The sequence below is a fragment of the Ananas comosus genome, linkage group 25, assembly GCF_001540865.1.
Source record: "Ananas comosus cultivar F153 linkage group 25, ASM154086v1, whole genome shotgun sequence".
Lineage (NCBI taxonomy): Eukaryota > Viridiplantae > Streptophyta > Magnoliopsida > Poales > Bromeliaceae > Ananas > Ananas comosus.
The window spans coordinates 748,336-766,322 of NC_033645.1; the positions used below are offsets into that span (position 1 = coordinate 748,336).

Below are 17,987 nucleotides of genomic sequence, written 5' to 3' on the forward strand. Positions count from 1 at the left end.
ATCCTCTCGGAGCTTGGGTACTCACAAAGGAAGTTGTTTTTTGTTTTTTTTTTTTTTTTTTAAACAAACGTAAGCTGAGAGATTACCTAGAGCTTGAAGTATTAGATTATGGGTCACTCCTTCTCGTTATGGGTTAACCGCGTTAGAAAACTGTCGCATTAAACAAAGGATCACTTTACAAAATCCGCTCCAAAGTTTAAACATCAGGTGAGTTTAACCTGAAAAAGTTGGAACATCGGGAAACATGAAACTTTGGAAAATCTTGGGAAGAAGTTTCAGTGTCGAAGTTTTCGTTACGTTGGTACTTTAATGTACCGTTTCCGAAAAGTAAAGGATTGTCTTTGTAAAAGGAAAAGGAAGAGAAAACACAAATAGATTTTAGTAACAAAAAAAAAAATCTCTTCCATCGTACGATGGCGAAGTAAATAAATTTTCTACTTGAACTGATGTTTAATTCTATTGAACCCGGAGCTTTTTTTTTTTTTTTTTTTTTTTTTTTTTGATCCCCGTTTTTGCCAGGGTGCTCAGGTAGTACCATGCCCAAAGGCCGTTATGAGGTGGATCTCGCGCAAACCTAAAAACTTTTTAAGAAGATAACGCGAGGTTGGTTTATCGGGTGGTGTGTCGTCGTTACCAGCAGTTGAGAAAGAGGGGTACACGTGGGGAAAATATTCAAATGAGCGAAGGGTTTAGAGATCTTCCCTACTTGCCGTTAATTTTCCCTCAAACAACCCCTCGTTAGGAAATTCGTGTCGTCGACATTTCCCTGTCGCTCTTTTTTCTACCAGCTGCCAGAGGCAGAGCAGGTCTATATTTTGTATCATATAGAGAGATGAGGTGGGGGAAAAATCTTCCAACAGTCACCACTCATGGAAAAAAGCGTCATGATTGGTGTGCTTTTAGAACTGAAACTCTCCTCTAAACTAGAAGGTGCTCCTTCGCTTCAAGAGCCGAGAGCGAGGTGGTAGATCTTCTTTTAACATATGGCTAAACTGACTCTTGAAAAGTCTTGCCCGGGTGGAGGTAGATCGAAACAGGACACATAATGAGTTTCTCTAGAGCCGATAGTTGAGGAAATCCCTGCTCTCAACCAGTTAAAGTTTAACTCTGCATCCTCACTTAGGCCAGTTTTAAAACACGGTGAAGATTGGCAAGGAAGGGGTCGTAAGGAAGTGAGACATCAAAAATTTACACTAAAAGAGCTTCTATCTACCTTTATCTCATGCATCTCTTCGAACAAGCACGGTCTATAGGCAGGTCTATAGGTAGATTTTAGTAACAAGTTTCACCACTGTTACATATATACCCGTACCTTAATTACATGTAACAGAGGGTAGGAGTACAGTTCTTTATTAAGAGTGACCTTTATGACCCCTCCTTAAATCGATTGAAGACGTACGTATAACAACCAGATTAGACTCTCTAAACCAAAATAGTTCAGATTTCAAACAACAACAAATGACCCAGTAGAACTTTTATTTGTTGTATACCTACACCATCTCTTTGACCTCCTAGTAAAGGCGACTTACTCAGTTGGAGACAAAATAGACCATTCCGTGACTGATTGAATTTGCCGCCTCCTCCGAACTTCGCGCAAGCTATGCTTACACGAAAGCAAGGCTAGTTCTGAGAAACGAACTGGAAAGATGCGGGTAGACTGGGTCAATCTCACAGATAGACAACATGATAAATTATGGGAAAAAACTTTTTCACCATTGTTAGAAACGTAAGTTTTAGATCGGTTACTAAAGTTTATTTCTAAGTTTCTGAGTAAGAGTGAAGAACGTTAGCGCTCTAAAAAGTAAGCAAGTCAAAGAGTTTATGAACTGAAGACGAAGGACTCGTCTTTTCATTAAAGTTTTCTGCTCGTTTTGTTCGTGAGCGTTTATGTCTCCTTGGCTTCGCACCCCACACCAGATCTGAGTTAGCTTCGAGAAGAACACCAACCAGTACCACTAGACGACCCACTAAATTAATGGTCACCTTCGATTTCAGTTACTATTAAATATTTACTGAACCGGAGTGTTGTGAACCTCCTGTAAAAGTTAATGGGTAAAATTCACATTTCTCTTTGTAAAAAGTTGTTAGGGAAAGTATCCTTAACCGGTAGTTTTAAGAATAACTGACAACGTCATTTGAATTTTTTTCCGAAACTTGTAAAGTCACTATTCGTTTACACGTAAAATTCAAGGAAAATATGAACTACATTTTCACCTTACAACATAAAAGTATGTAAAAAAAGGTTTTAGGTTGAATTCACGTCAAACCTACACATTTCTCTCAAGAACTATAAATAGTAAATACCTTAAAGTCTCTTGACAGCCTAAAAGAGATGTAGAGAGTAAATAAACTACTCGATGACTTTTATTTATTGTTCTGGTTTAACTTCTATTTTTTCCTTAAAATAACGAAGGGACCTCATATTCAGTCTTTTAATGTACATATAGAACTGAGTTTTTTTAACCCGATACATGTTTCTCGGTAAAATACCTCCCTAGAGTGTCAGTCTCTAGAGGTCATTTCAATTTTATGTTTGTTCTATTTTTTTTTTTTTTTTTCTTCCTTTTTCCACTCTTCCCTACCCTCTAGTAAAGAAGCAACGTCGTTAACGGTCTTTTAGGGTGAGAAATGAGGGCGGTATAAGGAGGTTAGGCAGTATTTTGTTGAGCCTATTCAATCCTTTTCAGCTCCGAGGTTTTTTCTTAGTAGAAAAGAACTCCAATCCTTCTCACTCTCTTTAGCATCCCCAGCCGTCCCGGTATCTTCGTTCGGATCCTCTTTCAGAGTTAGGCCCTGAGCCTGCCCCTCTTCCCTAGCCCGGAAACGAAAGCCAACCACTTCAGTATAGTTGGAAACCTCTTTCCAATTGTACGAGCTCGCGGAACTTGACGTTAAGGCTCCCCATCAGCGCCTGTGTGCACTACGCTCCGGGCCGGGGCCAACAGGTAAACGCGCTGTACACCCAGCAGCCACCGAGACGTAAAAGATAGAGAAGTCTTAGTCACACACGCCTGAGACCTCTTCATTTGAGGCTGAGACAAAGTGACCTCAGATGCACAAGCTGACTACATACTAGTAGGCTACTTAGTAATCTTAATGGGCGGAGTTCGTCGCTGAGCAGCGATCCCAAGAACTTGCTCCCCATAGATAGTAGAGACAGGTCGCCTGTAGAGACCTCTTTTGTAGTATATATTGTGTCAATCAAAAATCCGTCTTTATTTTTTCGTCCTATTGATTGTTATGTTGAGCGTGAACGCAATTTCTCTACTTAACAACCAGCGATCTTGTAACTGGCCATTTACTCTTACTCTTTCTTCAAATGGAACTGCGGTCACTTCAGATGTAACAACAGCGCTTCCTTGAACTACTTGAGGACCTTTAAAAGAAGACAGCCCTCCATTACTGGTGATATACCGGTATGTCGGACGCTTTGCCTTTAACCAGTTAGTATACTTTCTCTTTTCTAGAATAGAACAGTTTAACATTATATGTAATTTTATTTATAAATGTCCTATAAGTAAAGCATTCCCGCAAATTGTTATTGTTCGTTAAGATCAGCTACGTTCCTTCTTGCTATTTTTCTTTTTCTTTCTTAGACTTTATAAAAAATCTGTCTATGGAACTCTAAAGGTAGAAATTGTTGGTTAGAGGGACGTCGACAATAACGAGGCGGCCGATCTTTTGAACTCACAACTTTACTGGGAAAGAAGAAGACGAATGTTCATTTTATCTTTATTAAACTCAAAGGAGTAGAGCCCTGGTACTAGTTTCAGTTTTCCTATTCTCTTGCTTTTTATATATAATGGACGGGCTGTATATTGCGGAACCTGCGTGATTCTTGCTTCTAGGTGAATCTTGGAAGTAGCCACAAGTGTTCTTGAGGCGAAACAAATATGTGTTCCAAAGGTAAGAGGTGTTAATGAAGTATGCGGAGAGAGAGGAAGACGTATATCTTCTTAGTTTCGTGTATTTAGTTATGTCTCAAGTTTAGTGCACAAGTAGATTATGATTTCGAACACTCGTTAGTAGTTTTGAAACAATTCTTTGTATGACCAGGCTCCATGAACTACGTAACGACGACTTCAAACGTGGAGCCCGTGAAGAGCTCCAAATGGAGAAATGGAAGCGGTTGTAGGTTGGACAACAAAGTGTCTTTTACTTTTCTAAAAATTCATTATATCTAACGTTTAATATTAACCTCTTTTTTCATTCTCGTTTCAATTTACTCCGCCCATATAAATGGTCATTTTCTTACCAACACTTGAGCTTGAGAATTTGGTCTGTAGTATTATCTCTACGTCCAATACGGGTATAGACACAGCTCCTAGCTAGACATTTCTTATGTTCTCCTTCCTTTTCATTCGTACTACGTAGTTTTGATAATTGGTAGATTATTTAAATTTAGTGGGTAATAAATAAAGTTTCCCCCTTTTTGAGATTAAACAACTGACGATCACGTTTTCTTTAGATTTTAGTTTTATTTTATATGGCGAAGCTCGGTCACAACGTCTCTGTCGAAAACTCGGAAGAGTAAGAACCTGTTTGGGAATGGATGGATGGTTCAATTTTCTTTTCATCCGTAGTTAAATTCAGGTTTTACCTTGACATTAATATTTAACAGATCAAAAGAGTTGAGTACTTCTTTTCATTCGATATCATACTTACTTATGGAACCGGCGAGACCAGTCGCGGGAACGGGTGGCGCTTTGACGTGAAAGGCCGAAAAGTGATAGCTTTTTTCACTAGCTTGATACAAATTCTCTACGTTTTAGGTTGCGGAAGGTGGACACCAGTTTTAATACGTTTGTTTTATTTAAAATCTTGAGTTCCTGAACAGCCGTGATTTGGTTTTACTCTAATATATGAGATTCTTTTTGTCTCGATATCTTTGTTTGGTATTAAGAAGTTGCTGTTGACGTGTTAGGCGGTCCAAAGAAGAACAGGACATTGAGAACATGTGAAAAACGTCAAAGTGCCGTCGGCGTACTTCCAGCGTGAAAACAACTGAGAAAAGCTCGTTTAATAAGAGAGAAAGGGTTAAAAACTTCGAATTACTGAGCACTTCCCGGGCAACCGTTATCGGCGGCCTAGAATTCAAGTAAAAGCGTAGAAGCAGCGTTTTCAATCTTCTAAATTAGAGTAGCTGAAGGTAGCAGTTCGGTGACTAGAGTGAAGAGTATTGGAGTTAGGTACCGCTACTTACATAAAGATTTGGGTAACTAATGGATAAAACAGAAACACTTGAGCTCTTGTTTATAGGACAGGACGCTACTACTTGGTATGTTAACTTAATAAATTTAGAGGGTTATTTCCGCTTTTTGTCTTTGGTAAGTTTAAAGTTCAACCTTTCACAAGTAGGAGATCAAGCGCTAATTCTCGTTATTACTTGGTTATACTTAACGCGATAACGATAGCTTTACATTCTACCTCCGTTGTTATTTTGCTTTTTCCTGTCTTCAACATCTTGTTTTCTTCTTACTTACGATTAAATTTAATCATAAGTTTTTTTAGTTTTTTTTTTCTTATCTAAGTCTCTTTCCGATGGTTTAACAGGTAAAATTGTAACGTGGGAACTTTAGTTTAATTTTGGGTAGTTTCGTTGATTTTAATGAGCATGTTTTTCCTTAATTTAACTTGACGAAACAAAGGTCCCTGAATTATTCTTTTGCGTTCGTAGTTATTACCTATCTTTACAATTCTTTTTTGATCTTTCGAAGTTGGAAATCTAGTATTTTTGGACTTTTCTCTTGTTAGAGACTATGGGTAGTATATTTTGTGGTGTTCCTCGGTTTTTTTTTTTTTTGGGTTTCGGGTTTATCGCTTGGGTATCGTTTAGTTCCTACTTCTTGTGTAAAACAGTTACCCTTTGGAGTCGATTTGTTTTGGGTATACCGTTTTACGGGGTTTCTAGTTTAAAAATGCGTCACTAGAGGGAGGAGAATGGACCATTTGTGTCTTCGTCGTCAAGTTTGAGGTTGTCGTCCACTACCATCTTCTTCGCGGATAAATCTTTCGAATGTTTTAGCCTTCGTTGAATAGTGCCGGAGAAAGAGGCACATATATATCACATATGCGTGTGTGGTTTAGCCTCCACCCAGGTAGCATTTCGTACTCCTTTCTCTGTTTTTAACCCAGAAAAAAAAAAAATGTAAAAATAAAACGCTCTTTAATCTAAACCATCTTTGGGTTAATCTTAAATCTAGTAGAGGGAGGGGTTCTTTAGTTTCGCCCCTTTTACTTAACTTAGCCCCTCCCCTCCCCTAGCAGTATAACCCCAGCGAAAGCGAGGGGTGGGTCGTTTAATCCCAAAACTTAGGAAACTTACTAAGGTCACAAACACCAAATGAAATGTCCAGCTCAACCCCTGCCCCCTCCTCAGCCCTAAGCCACATTGCCGACGTATATTGCCAGTGCACGCACCGCACACCCCGGGTGTACAGCCCCCAATGTAACATCTCCACCAGAGAACCCCACCAATAAAACACCTGGTAAGCAACAACAACAACCTGGGTTGCGTCAGTTTACCTCGCTTTTGAAAAAAAAAAAAGAGATGTTGGCGTATACATACGCACTGTGCACCTCGCAGAGTGTGCACAGCTCGAGTGCACAAACCCATTAAAAATTAAACTTTTAAGTTCTAAAATATTTGAATAACCCGCGATATATTTTTAATTTTTATGAATTATAAGTAAAATTCCGAAAAAGAAGAAAAAAAAAATTTTTTTGACTAGAATACAAGAAACATTTAAAGTTCAAATATTTTTATTGATGTTTTCATATTTCAAATGAAAAATATTTGAAGAGACATTAATAATTAATATGTCACATAAATGAGAAAGTTTGAAAAATTTAATTTTTATACTCAGAATGAATGATCTACAGCAGTCAACTAAGGAAAACGGTGGAGGGGTTCCTTATACTTTACTGCTTAAACGGGAAGGACATGTCCATTCGAAAAGTTATAACAACGATAGTATTTGCAGGAGAAGGTAGAGTTAGAGCCTCTACACCACTTTTGATGTAATAAGTACATCATTTTGAAGCAAACCTTATCCAACTTTTCTTAATCTGCGTCCTCTTCTTCTCAGCGAAGAAGATCATGTCACTGCTACAAGTGTTGATTCTTCTCATGGCTCAGCTCTTCTTTCATCCACATCTACTGCCACTTCCGCCCGTGATCATCAATCCAATTTCAATAATCGACCTCCTCAGCACAATAATACCTACAAAAGCCGCAATCATAGCTTTAGAGGTAGAGGTAGAAGCAATCACTACAACAAATTGAATTATCAGCACCATGTTCCCTTCAACACTCGTGGTAATAGCAATAGTATTCTTGGACAGCCTCCCTTTCCTCCTCAACAGCCCTCTACTCAATGTCAAATCTGTTCAAAATGGAATCATTCCGCTTTAGAATGTAGAAATCGCTTTAATCACTCCTTTGCTCCCTCTAATATTCCAAAATCATTTGCGGCAATGACTCTTGGCGATTCATCCGAGTCACACTGGTATGCTGATACTGGTGCATCTTCTCATATGACTGGAAATTCAGGTATTCTACATTCTCTCATCCCTTATTCTGGATCTGCTCATGTAATGGTAGGTGATGGCAGCCTTCACTCAATCTCTCATCATGGAGAATTTTCTATATCTACTCCTAATAAAACTCTTCATCTTAAAAATATTCTTCTTGTTCCATCTATGAAGAAAAATTTATTATCTGTTCATCGATTTTGTCATGATAATGATTGTTTCTTTGAATTTCATGAACATGGTTTCTTGGTGAAGGACAAGAGGACCAAAACACCACTTCTCCATTGCAGTAGCTCTGGCTCCTTATTCCCTATCAAATTTTTGTCGTCTAGTTCGCCAACTTCCTCTCCAGCATCTGCACTTTCTGCTTCTAAGTGTTCGTCTCAACTCTGGCACCAACGTTTAGGGCATCCTGGTTCGGTGGTTTTGGAAGCTTTATCGAAAAATAATTGTATTTCAGATATCTTGAAGTACGACTCCTCATCTTGTAATGTTTGTCATCTTGGCAAACAAAATAAATTATCTTTCTCTGAGTCATTAGTATCATCTAATAAAGCATTCTATTTAATTCATTCAGATGTGTGGCAAGCATCTTGTTCCTCTATCTCCGGATTTCGTTATTATGTCTTATTTCTTGATGATTTTTCCAAATATTGTTGGGTGTATTTATTACATCATAAACATGAAGTGTTTGATAAGTTTGTTGAATTCCGTTTATCCCATACTCATTACATATAAATATCATTCTATTCACGTTGATAATGTTCTTATGGGTGTTTATTATTCTATAATGTTATATACGGTTGTGAGGGGGAGTTAGATCTGCCCTCCTTGCTTACAAATCTAACCTTTGTTTTCACCTTTTAAAACGCCGTCACTCCGGAAATCACTCTTGTAGCCGTTCAACTAACACTCAGCCTTACACAGCCTGAAGGTATAGTGGTTCACGATGGAAAAGTGCTTGTTTTACTATTAGATATAGTTATACGAAGTAAGCTCTCACGTATTGACCTAAAACACTGTTTATACAACGAGGATATAACAGTGTTATTCGACATTACCCTCTAAAATTAAACTGCAGTTCTAGGAAATCTTAGACGACTTAGGTACAGTGAAGTCGTCTTCGGCGTCGTTCACGTGCTATAAGACGAAGACATCAGCTAGCTCGTTGGCATCCAACGGAAAAGCGACTGGTCCTCTCTTCTAAAGCTGGTTCTTTTTATGTTATCGGGCAGTACCTCGCTGCCCTAACTACTGTGGGTCGGGTTAGTCGTAGTCTTATGTGATTGTTGAAAAGTCCTATAAACGCTATTTCGTATTCGGGTTTGACATATCATGGAGGTTCTATCGCATTATAGGCAAAACGTCGAACGTACACTACTTATGCACCTCGTACGTATATGACTCTTGTATCTAAATGACGGTTCCACTATAGCCCGGAACATTTACTTTCTATAACATCAGGGGGATGATTTCATGCTATGAGCAAACCCAGCGTTTTGAGTGGTACAAGTTATGAGGTTAGAACGAAATCCAAATCACCACAGCTATGAACAAACCGTAATTCGTACAATTTAAACAAGTCGTCAAGAGAACACATGAACGGAACACTTTCATCGTAAGGAAGACCATCTTTTCATCGAAGCTATGGATCTTTCATCACATCGTTCGGGTTTAAAAAGTACCGTTTAAGAAAAACTTTGCGAACTTAATCTGATACCTAGTTTCTTAGTCTTCTCGGCCATTACTATTACAGCAGTTGTATTTCATCTTCTTTTTGACATAGACTTGATAAACTTATCCACTTGTATGAACCTAGTCTCCCCGTAACAGCTTTAGGTGTAAGTTTATCTTTCGATCACTTAGCAACTTTGGTCCGAGCTCCGCGAACGAAATTGGGTATATCACGAAAAACTTCGAACGTATGTATTAGACCTTTTAGCCCTACTTGTTTAGGTTAACCAACAGCGTATTTTTAGCCAAGTCGTTCTGAGGGTACATCCTTCCGTAAGCTTTGTAGTTCGACAGAGTAACTGGTTAAAGCTACTTCGCGTTGTCTTTCTTGACAAGCCTGCCACCATCCAAAGTGTTGTCCTCTTTTCCAGAGGCTCATCAGTTGTGGAAGAACAACAAATTTTGGAACTCGTTGCTCTGCTCGAAATATAGAAAGATAACTAGGTAGACGGAAAACGAAATAGAATATATGGGTGAACGTGGGTTAATTTAAAACTCGGGCTAGTCCACCTTGATCTTAGGTACATCGTAATAGTTCTTCGCGTAATATAAGAAGTGAGTAACGAACGTAGGTTAACCCTAGAAATTGCCGAAGACACATCGTTACACCAAGATTTCCATATCGACCTCATACTCTACATTAATTTCTCACTTGGTGAAAACCAAAATTGCTCGGACAGTATCTTGCTTCACAGTATCACACCCAAGCTGGACTTAGACTACGAAACTGGACACGTAAACTGAACCTTCGTTGTTATAGAAACGATGAACTGAGTTGACGACCTCGATTTAAACACCCGAGTTGACGGCCTCGATTTAAACACCCGAGTTAGTTGCCGTTACAGTTTCAACATAAACTTCATCCTCAACAACTCATTCCTCTACGTCGTAAACTTCACCCGACTTAAACACCTCTTCAACATCCTTAACTATCGGACCAACAACCTCTTTTTTAAACAACGCTTCAACCACATCAAAGCTTTTAACACCTTGATAAGTTTCCACCAAACTAAACTCTCCTACATCAACACCATTACGCCGTTTATACACCCGACCACCCAAAACCTCCTATCACTTCACTAAATCAACCGTTCCTTACTCTTTTAAAACCCAGTCTCTCTCTTTAACTACCGAGTTTCCATCCATTGACCCCTCTCTCTAATCCTCAAACCTTCAAAACTTTGAGTTTTAACCATCCCTAGTACGAAACCACTGCTACGACTAAGCAGTATTGATTTTTACCTTTTTATAAGAGGTGTTTTAACTGTACAGAACTCTATACTTGACATAATCATCAATTTAAGTCCGTGGCTATTGGAAATATTAAAAATGTACAAGGGTTTTTTTATGTACCATAACAAGAGCGACGTTTAAATCTACATGAAAGACATTGGTTTAAACCCATTGTTTCCGTTGGCTTGTGGAATTAGTTCCTTTTTAGACCGACAAACGGTTTCTCCGTAAGTTTTCCCCTTAATTTAACGTTTTAGAACCTACCATCGGATAAGCGATATATCTGTCTTATTAAATTACGAAGTCGGGTTATTCTTCTCCCTTCAACTCTAACTTTTTCGTTCGTTGCCCACTACAAACGATCTACAGCTACAGAAGAAAGTCGTCGTGGTAAAACAACACCCCATAAACCTGTTCTTTCTGCTACAACCTACGGTACTCTTGCTTCTATTGACAGTTTAAAAGCTAAGTACTTAAGTGGTGGAGGTAGTCTAACTTTTTTTCTTTGTCACCACGGTTTAACTAAAAACTAGTACTCTANATCTTTATAAAATAAATTGATGTATAAATTTACTTGCGCATATCCCAATTTTAATCTTTTATTTAAATAGATTAACTATTAAACTATTTTTATATAACTTTTATTTAATTAATAATTAGACTTATAAAAAAATAAAATTTATTGTAAAAATAGTTTTATATCCGCAGCATCGCACGGGTATTTCACTAGTAAATAAATGAAAGTTGGGTTAAATATATTATATTCAGTTTGTAAATAACCATCCAAACTATGAACATTTTATATTTTTCATCTAAAGTTTTAATTATTTGCAATTAATCATCACTATATATAACTCATCAATTTGAGATAACAAAATCACTCTTTACAATAAAATTAACCATAGTCCTCTCTTTTATATTTTTAGCAATTTAATAATAAAAATTAAAATTTTATTGTAGTAATAATTTTTTTCTATATTGTTGGCATGCATTTTTTTTATGCTTCTTAACTATCTAGTTATTGTTGAACACTCATTCCAAGCATCAGAGTAAATTGTAGTACTAAAAGTTGACTATAAACTAACAATTTGATTTAAGAGCCCGTAAAATAATATATAATATTTTTTCGGCAGTCGAATTGGCATAAATGAGCAAGAGATCAAAATACAGATTCTCATAATGTTGCCAATGTAACTTTACGAATCATGTTCATCTGTCTAACTTTTTTTGTCATCTTTGTTGTACTTCTACTTTGCTAATAAAATAACCTACGCATTTTTTTCTCTCCCAAAAAAAAAAACCCTATCTAGTTATTATTAGTCATTGCAAACTGATAAAAATCTAAAGTTAGTGGATTATATGATAAATATAAATTTAAGATGCTTCTAACACCGAGTTTAGTTAAGTCGTGGCTAAAAAATATATATTTTAGAAGATTTAAAATTTTTAATGCACTTTTAATTTATTTTTTCTTTTATGTTATAAAATTACAGCGACAATAACCACAAAAGAAATATGTGTTTATATATTTCCACGGCAGCAATTATAATCTTTTAGCTTTAGAGGAGAAAAGATTAGAAGTCTTCTAAAAATTTTGAATATTCTAAAGTACAAAATTAGCACATTTAATCACTACATTATCAAACTAGATTTAGTACATTTAAATATCGACAAATTAGTGATAATATGCCAAAACAGAATGTAATTAATAATAAATACTATTTATTTACTATTACTTGCATTACAGGTGAACTCATCAAAATAACATTGAGAAATGTTATCTTTATATGCAAAGAGGGTTTAAACAAAGTTTGTAAGATTTTTAATATTAAAAATAAAATTATTAATTTTGAATGAAGAGGTGGAAGATTTACAACTAACTTAGACTTTTTATTTTTATTTATTATTATTTTTTTTTAGGGATAGGTAGCCCTCTTTATTTATTTAATTTAGAAAATAAACTTATTTGGAATTGTGAATTAATTAAGATTCGAATTTGAGACCTCAGGTATCAACCACCAATCTCTTTGCCACTTGTACTAGAGATGGTGTTGAGAGAGAGCATTGCTCAATAACAGTTTAGAAAAAAATTTTAGCAGTCCAATTAAAATTTGCGTGCTAGCTCATCAAGAATAGAAAGTCTATTATATGATTGTCACACCATATCATCTGTAATCAGTGAATAATATTTTTTTAAAATAAAAAATATAATAAAAATATTTTTTAAAAATTATAATTAAATGAGTAAATTTTAAAAATATATGTTGATAAGTTAGAAACACCACGTCAGCAAAGTAGCCTTATATTTTAGAATTTTTTTCAACAACACTGTGGTTACCCCCTCTCTCTCTCTCTCCACACTACCTGACAAATAAAACATCCCGACACTTACACTTTTGACTCGAGTGAAACCCAACACTACTCTCTCTCTCTCTCTCTCTCTCTCTCTCTCCCTCCCTAAAACCCTCCTCTAAAACCCATCATACTACCACCCCTTCACCCTCAAAAACCCCAAAAGAAGGAAAAAAAAAAAAAACCACCTTTTTCCCCTTCCCCTCTCTGCAAAACCAACCCCAGAGAGCCAATGGGGAACTGCGCCGCCACCAGGCTCGGCGGCGGCGCCGGCGAGGGAGGTGGTGACCCGGTGGCGCTCTGCCGCGAGCGGAAGCGCCTCGTGAAGGCGGCGGTGGAGCGCCGCCGCGCCCTCGCTGCCGCCCACGGGGCCTACGCCCGCTCCCTCGGCGCCGTAGCCGCCTCTCTCGACCTCTTCGTCGCGCGCCTCTCCTCCCCCGTCCCCATCCTCATCACCCTCCCCGACCCCGACCCCGACCCCGACCCCGACCCCGACCCTGACCCCGACCCTTCCTCCTCCTCCCCAAAGGCGGCGCCTTTACTCTCCCACAACCCCTCCGCCATGTCCCCGCGCTCCGCCTCCACCCCCAGCTCGGAGGAGAGGGAGAAGGAGGCGGAGGCCCAAACGAAGGCGGCGCGCGAGGAGGTGGAGCCACGGGGGGAGATGGGCTCTGGGTATTTCTTCTCGGAGGCCCCCGTTGCGGCGTCGGCGGCGCCGCCGCCGCCGGGGGGTTTCGCGGGGTGGGACTTCTTCAACCCGTTCTACGGGGTGAGCGCGGCGTCGGCGGCGGAGGAGGAGGAGGAGGAGGAGGAGGTGGTGGGAGGGTGGGGAGGGAGCTCGGAGGAGGATTTGAGGGCGGTGAGGGAGGAGGAGGGGATACCCGAGCTTGAAGAAGACGAAGACGAAGACGAAAACGAAAGTGAGGTGATGGCGGAGGACGAGGAGAAGAAGAAGAAGAAAAAGGTGGCACCTTTGGAGGTGGAAGAGAAAGGAGGAGGAGGAGAAGAAGAGGTTGTTAATGGGGTGGAGGTGGTGGTGGAGGAGAAGGGGATCGAAGCGGTGGAGGAGGAGGAGGGTAATGGAGTTGGTAGGGAGCTTCTAGAAGCGCTTAGGGAGGTGGGAGGCCACTTCATGAGGGCGTGTGATTCGGGGAAGGAGGTGTCGCGTATGCTCGAGCTCAACAGAACGAGCCTTCAACCTGGTCTTGATGAGATCAAAGGTGGGATTTTTATTTTCTCCTTTTTCCCCCCCTTTTTAGCGGATTTATTATTATTATTATTTGTTTAGCTTCTTTTCATTTTTTTGAGGTTTTGTGACTTTGATGTGTTAGTGATTGAGAGGGGATTCATGGGAGAAAGTGGGAAAGAAGAAGCCAAGTGAAAGGCTGTTCCATTTTTCCACCATTTTTACAGCATTAAGAATTATTTTTTCTTTCTTTTTTCTGATCTTTTCCTCCCTTTTATGCTTTTTTTTTTGGTTTATCTCAGTTTGGTACCAAAATGTCCTCTAATCTTGGTTTAAATTGGGAGTAAGAATGCTTTTTTTGATATTTTCATTATATCCCTCATTTTTCTTTCTTGTTACTAGCTACAAGATCAGGAAAAAAAAAAGAGGTAAAATTTGGTTTATATACATATTTTTTTCCTCTCCCTTTCTACTGTTTGGGAGTTTTATCCTGTTGTGATTATCCTTTTATGCTGTGTCTAGTCAATAAAGCTAGCTCATGGTTCTTTCTAAATTCTAAATGCTACTCAGTAGAAAGATGATGCAAAAGTTGAGTAAATAAAGTGGTTCCTTTGGAATTTGGCATGAACTTTTTCCGAAAAAAGAGCCTTTGACTATTCTTTGCTAAGATTAAAGCAGCATTTTTGCTTGGCATTAATCTTGAGCCCCTTTTCCTTGTTACTGTCAATCCATGCAAAATGAGCTTTCTTAGAACTCAGAAGCTTCAAATTGCTTATTGATGAACTTTGATATTTGCTCTAGGTGCATATTAAGCCTACTGTGACTACTTGGAACTAAAGACTAACTCTTACTGCATGAGTTGTTACTTTGTTATTACTTTTATTTGAATAATCATGTAACTTATGAAACATCTCTCATCGGCCAGAAAATTCGTCTAAGATAAAGCAAGCGATCACATGGCATCGCTCTCCTTCGTCTCTGTCGTCATCGTATAGGAGTCATCTTGGTGCAAGCTCAAGTAGCATGTCGTGGGCGGAGAGTGGGAGCGACACATTCGATGACTATGGTGGCATGGCGTCAGGAAGCCACTCCCAGACTCTTGGAAGGTTATTTGCTTGGGAGAAGAAGCTTTACGAGGAAGTGAAGGTACCTTTCATCTTTTGATGCCTCATAAATCATGGTGTTCATGAAGTTAATTCTGCAAAAAAAAGGAATGTTTATGAAGATGATAATGCTACTGTCTTTAGCATTTGCAATTTGATCTTAAGTGCGCAAAACATTTTGAGATTCGTTATATGTTGACGCACTTTGATTTAATATTCGAACGCATATGTCTTGTTGGTATGCTGCGATTCATTTTCCATGTCGATAGAAGCTTGTATGCGATAGCTTCAAGTAGGGCACAACTCGGATTGGTTCTGTTATCGATTAGGTGTCTCTGGAAAACGAGGTCCAGCATCCTACGTCAGCATTCTGATTTATTTGAACGGCAAAAATGCGCTTAATCTTCTAACTAATTTTATACCAAATTTAATGTCTATGACAACTCTGTAGTTGGATTCCAAAAACAGCGTATTGGTTCCACATGAAAAGAAGATTAGAGTAATATACTACATATCATACTTATCTATTTCACTTTCAAACAATATGGAGTTGACAAGCAGTTGAATTTTCCCTAAGAGTGGAAATTTCTGAAAGTAGCTAAATTTGTGATATGGTTTTACCTCTCGTAACATCAGTTTCCTGTTGAAACTGATCACACGTGTAGACCTTTTTCTGATCTCTTTTCGAGCAAAATAAATTCTTTACAATAGTATGTTTTATTTAAAACGCTATTAGTTTTTCTGTAGGCTGGCGATCGGACCTGGCAAGCGTATGTGAAGAAGTGCTCACAGCTAAGAAACCAAGATGCTAAAGGAGCCGATCCACGTGTACTCGACAAAACTAGAACTGTGGTAAGAGAATTGTACACGAGAATAAGGGTGGCTCTACGCTCAGCAGAATCAATCTCAGAGAAAATACAGAAGCTGAGAGATGAAGAATTGCAGCCACAGCTCATCGAGCTGCTGCAAGGGTGAGTTTACGGTCCTAACTGGGATTATTGCGCAAAAAACACCCATTTTTCATTCTGTTTTGCAATTCTAATCCACTTCTATTTTATATTTGTTTTTGCAATTTTGGACCAAAATCTCTCGACCACCTGAAATATCCTAGTTCTCCTTGTGATGAATTTATCCATTTGAGAGCTCAGCAGGGGCATTTTGGTTCATAAAAAGATACTTTGTCCAAATTTGCGAAACTTGAAAAATATGGATCCAACGTGCATAGTTTCATGAAGATAGTCATGTATTTCCACTATTTTCTTTATGCAGCCTAACGAGAACATGGAAGGTAATGCTAGAATCGCACGAAATCCAGAAGCAAATAATGTTCAAAGTGAATTCCTTTACATGTCCCGCGTATGGAAAATTCAGTAACGACCATCAGCGACATGCTACGCTTAAACTAGAGGCTGAGCTTCGGAACTGGAGGGCTTCCTTTTTAAGCTATGTCGCTGCTCAGAAGGCTTACGTAGAAGCACTCGATGGCTGGCTGTCAAGGTTCATTTTGTCCGACATGGTCTATTCTTCTCGAGGCAGATCCTCGCTTCCGTGTAATAAAACCCAGTTGCCCCCTTTGGTTGTGCTTTGCCATGAATGGTTCGTAGCATTAAATAAGTTAACCGAGAGGCCCGTATCTTGTGCTATGAGAAGTTTTATTAGAAGCGCAAGGGTTCTGTGGGTTAAGCAAGGGGAGGAGCAGCAACAGAAGAGGAGAGTCGACAACCTCGCAAAAGAGATCGATAAAAGGGTTGTTGCTTTCAAGAGAGCAGAGAATAAAGTCGTGGAATCCAAGCTTTTGGAGTATAAAGCTGAGTCGGATGTGAAGCAAAAAATCGAGAGCTTGTCGGAGAGGAAAGAGATGCTAAACACTTTGCGGAAGAAATGGGAGAGCGAGAAAGCGAAGCATCATGACTGCATGAAGAACACCCATGAGGTCACTCTCAACGGATTCAAGATAGGCTTGGCTAGTATATTCGAGTCGCTGACTGAGTTTTCGAAGGAGTCCCTTAAACTGTACGATGAGCTCCTGGTGCACAACGAAGAGGCGAAGGTTCCCGATAGGATTGGCGAGAAACCAAATGGTGTCGAGGGTTCGGAATCACATATTGCATTGGATGGTAGATGATAAAATGTTGTCCTCCTCCAGTATATTAAGCTTGGTAATAGGTGATTGGTTTATTATTATTAGGTGTTATGTGCTGCCCCCAGTTTTGGATCCTCTTGAGACTTTGTTTCTAACTCAGGTTCTTCTGTAAGTAGTTGTTAGATAGGAATAGGATTAGGAGGGTCATTTTGGTGGGCAACTGTTGTTGTTGTAAGTATTGTTTCGACACCCGACTTGGAAAGAATTTGCTTAACTTTTTATGGGAGCAAGAACAATGAATCAAGCAAGGTTTAAAGTATTCAATCAATCCTTGTTTTGTTTCAATTTGTAGAAATTCGAATCCATTAGACCATGTGATTCAATCAATCCCTTTACTTCGTTGTTTTTTTTTCCCCTCAATATATGATTACCATTTTGAGAACTGAGGTTACTAGGATAATGTTTGGATTGAAAAGTTGATGAAAAACAATAACAGTTCGGGTTTTAATACATATTGAGGACAAATTGTTATTATCAGAACAAGCGTGCAGAACAAGAACGATTTTAGCATTGAAAACTAAGCAAGATTATCTGTAAGACATGCCACCAGCATGATTTTTTGATTAATAATTTTGATTAAGAAACCGACTATCCTTAACACAAATAGTAAAATGTTTGATGATTAGAATTCAAAGTTGCTGTATATTTTCAGTTAACTTCATTTGTTAAAAAAAAAAAAGAAAAAAGAACGAAGGGAGTAACA

At 38.6% G+C, this 17,987-nt stretch overlaps 1 protein-coding gene across 1 annotated transcript; it reads left to right on the plus strand.

The window, feature by feature from the left end:
• On the plus strand, nt 13,085-17,565 carry LOC109703698. Its single transcript, XM_020224420.1, has 5 exons — nt 13,085-13,621; nt 13,790-14,072; nt 14,964-15,184; nt 15,889-16,112; nt 16,411-17,565. Exons 1-5 carry the CDS (start codon nt 13,085-13,087, stop codon nt 17,264-17,266), a joined length of 2,121 nt encoding a protein of 706 aa, XP_020080009.1. The 3' UTR covers nt 17,267-17,565.

Excerpts from the sequence above, each read along its gene's own strand:
- LOC109703698 (XM_020224420.1), top strand. The coding sequence starts at position 13,085 with ATGGGGAACTGCGCCGCCACCAGGCTCGGCGGCGGCGCCGGCGAGGGA. Across the intron at positions 13,622-13,789 it reads TCTTCAACCCGTTCTACGGG|GACGAGGAGAAGAAGAAGAA; the intron begins GTGAGCGCGGCG and ends GTGATGGCGGAG. Across the intron at positions 15,185-15,888 it reads AGCTTTACGAGGAAGTGAAG|GCTGGCGATCGGACCTGGCA; the intron begins GTACCTTTCATC and ends GTTTTTCTGTAG.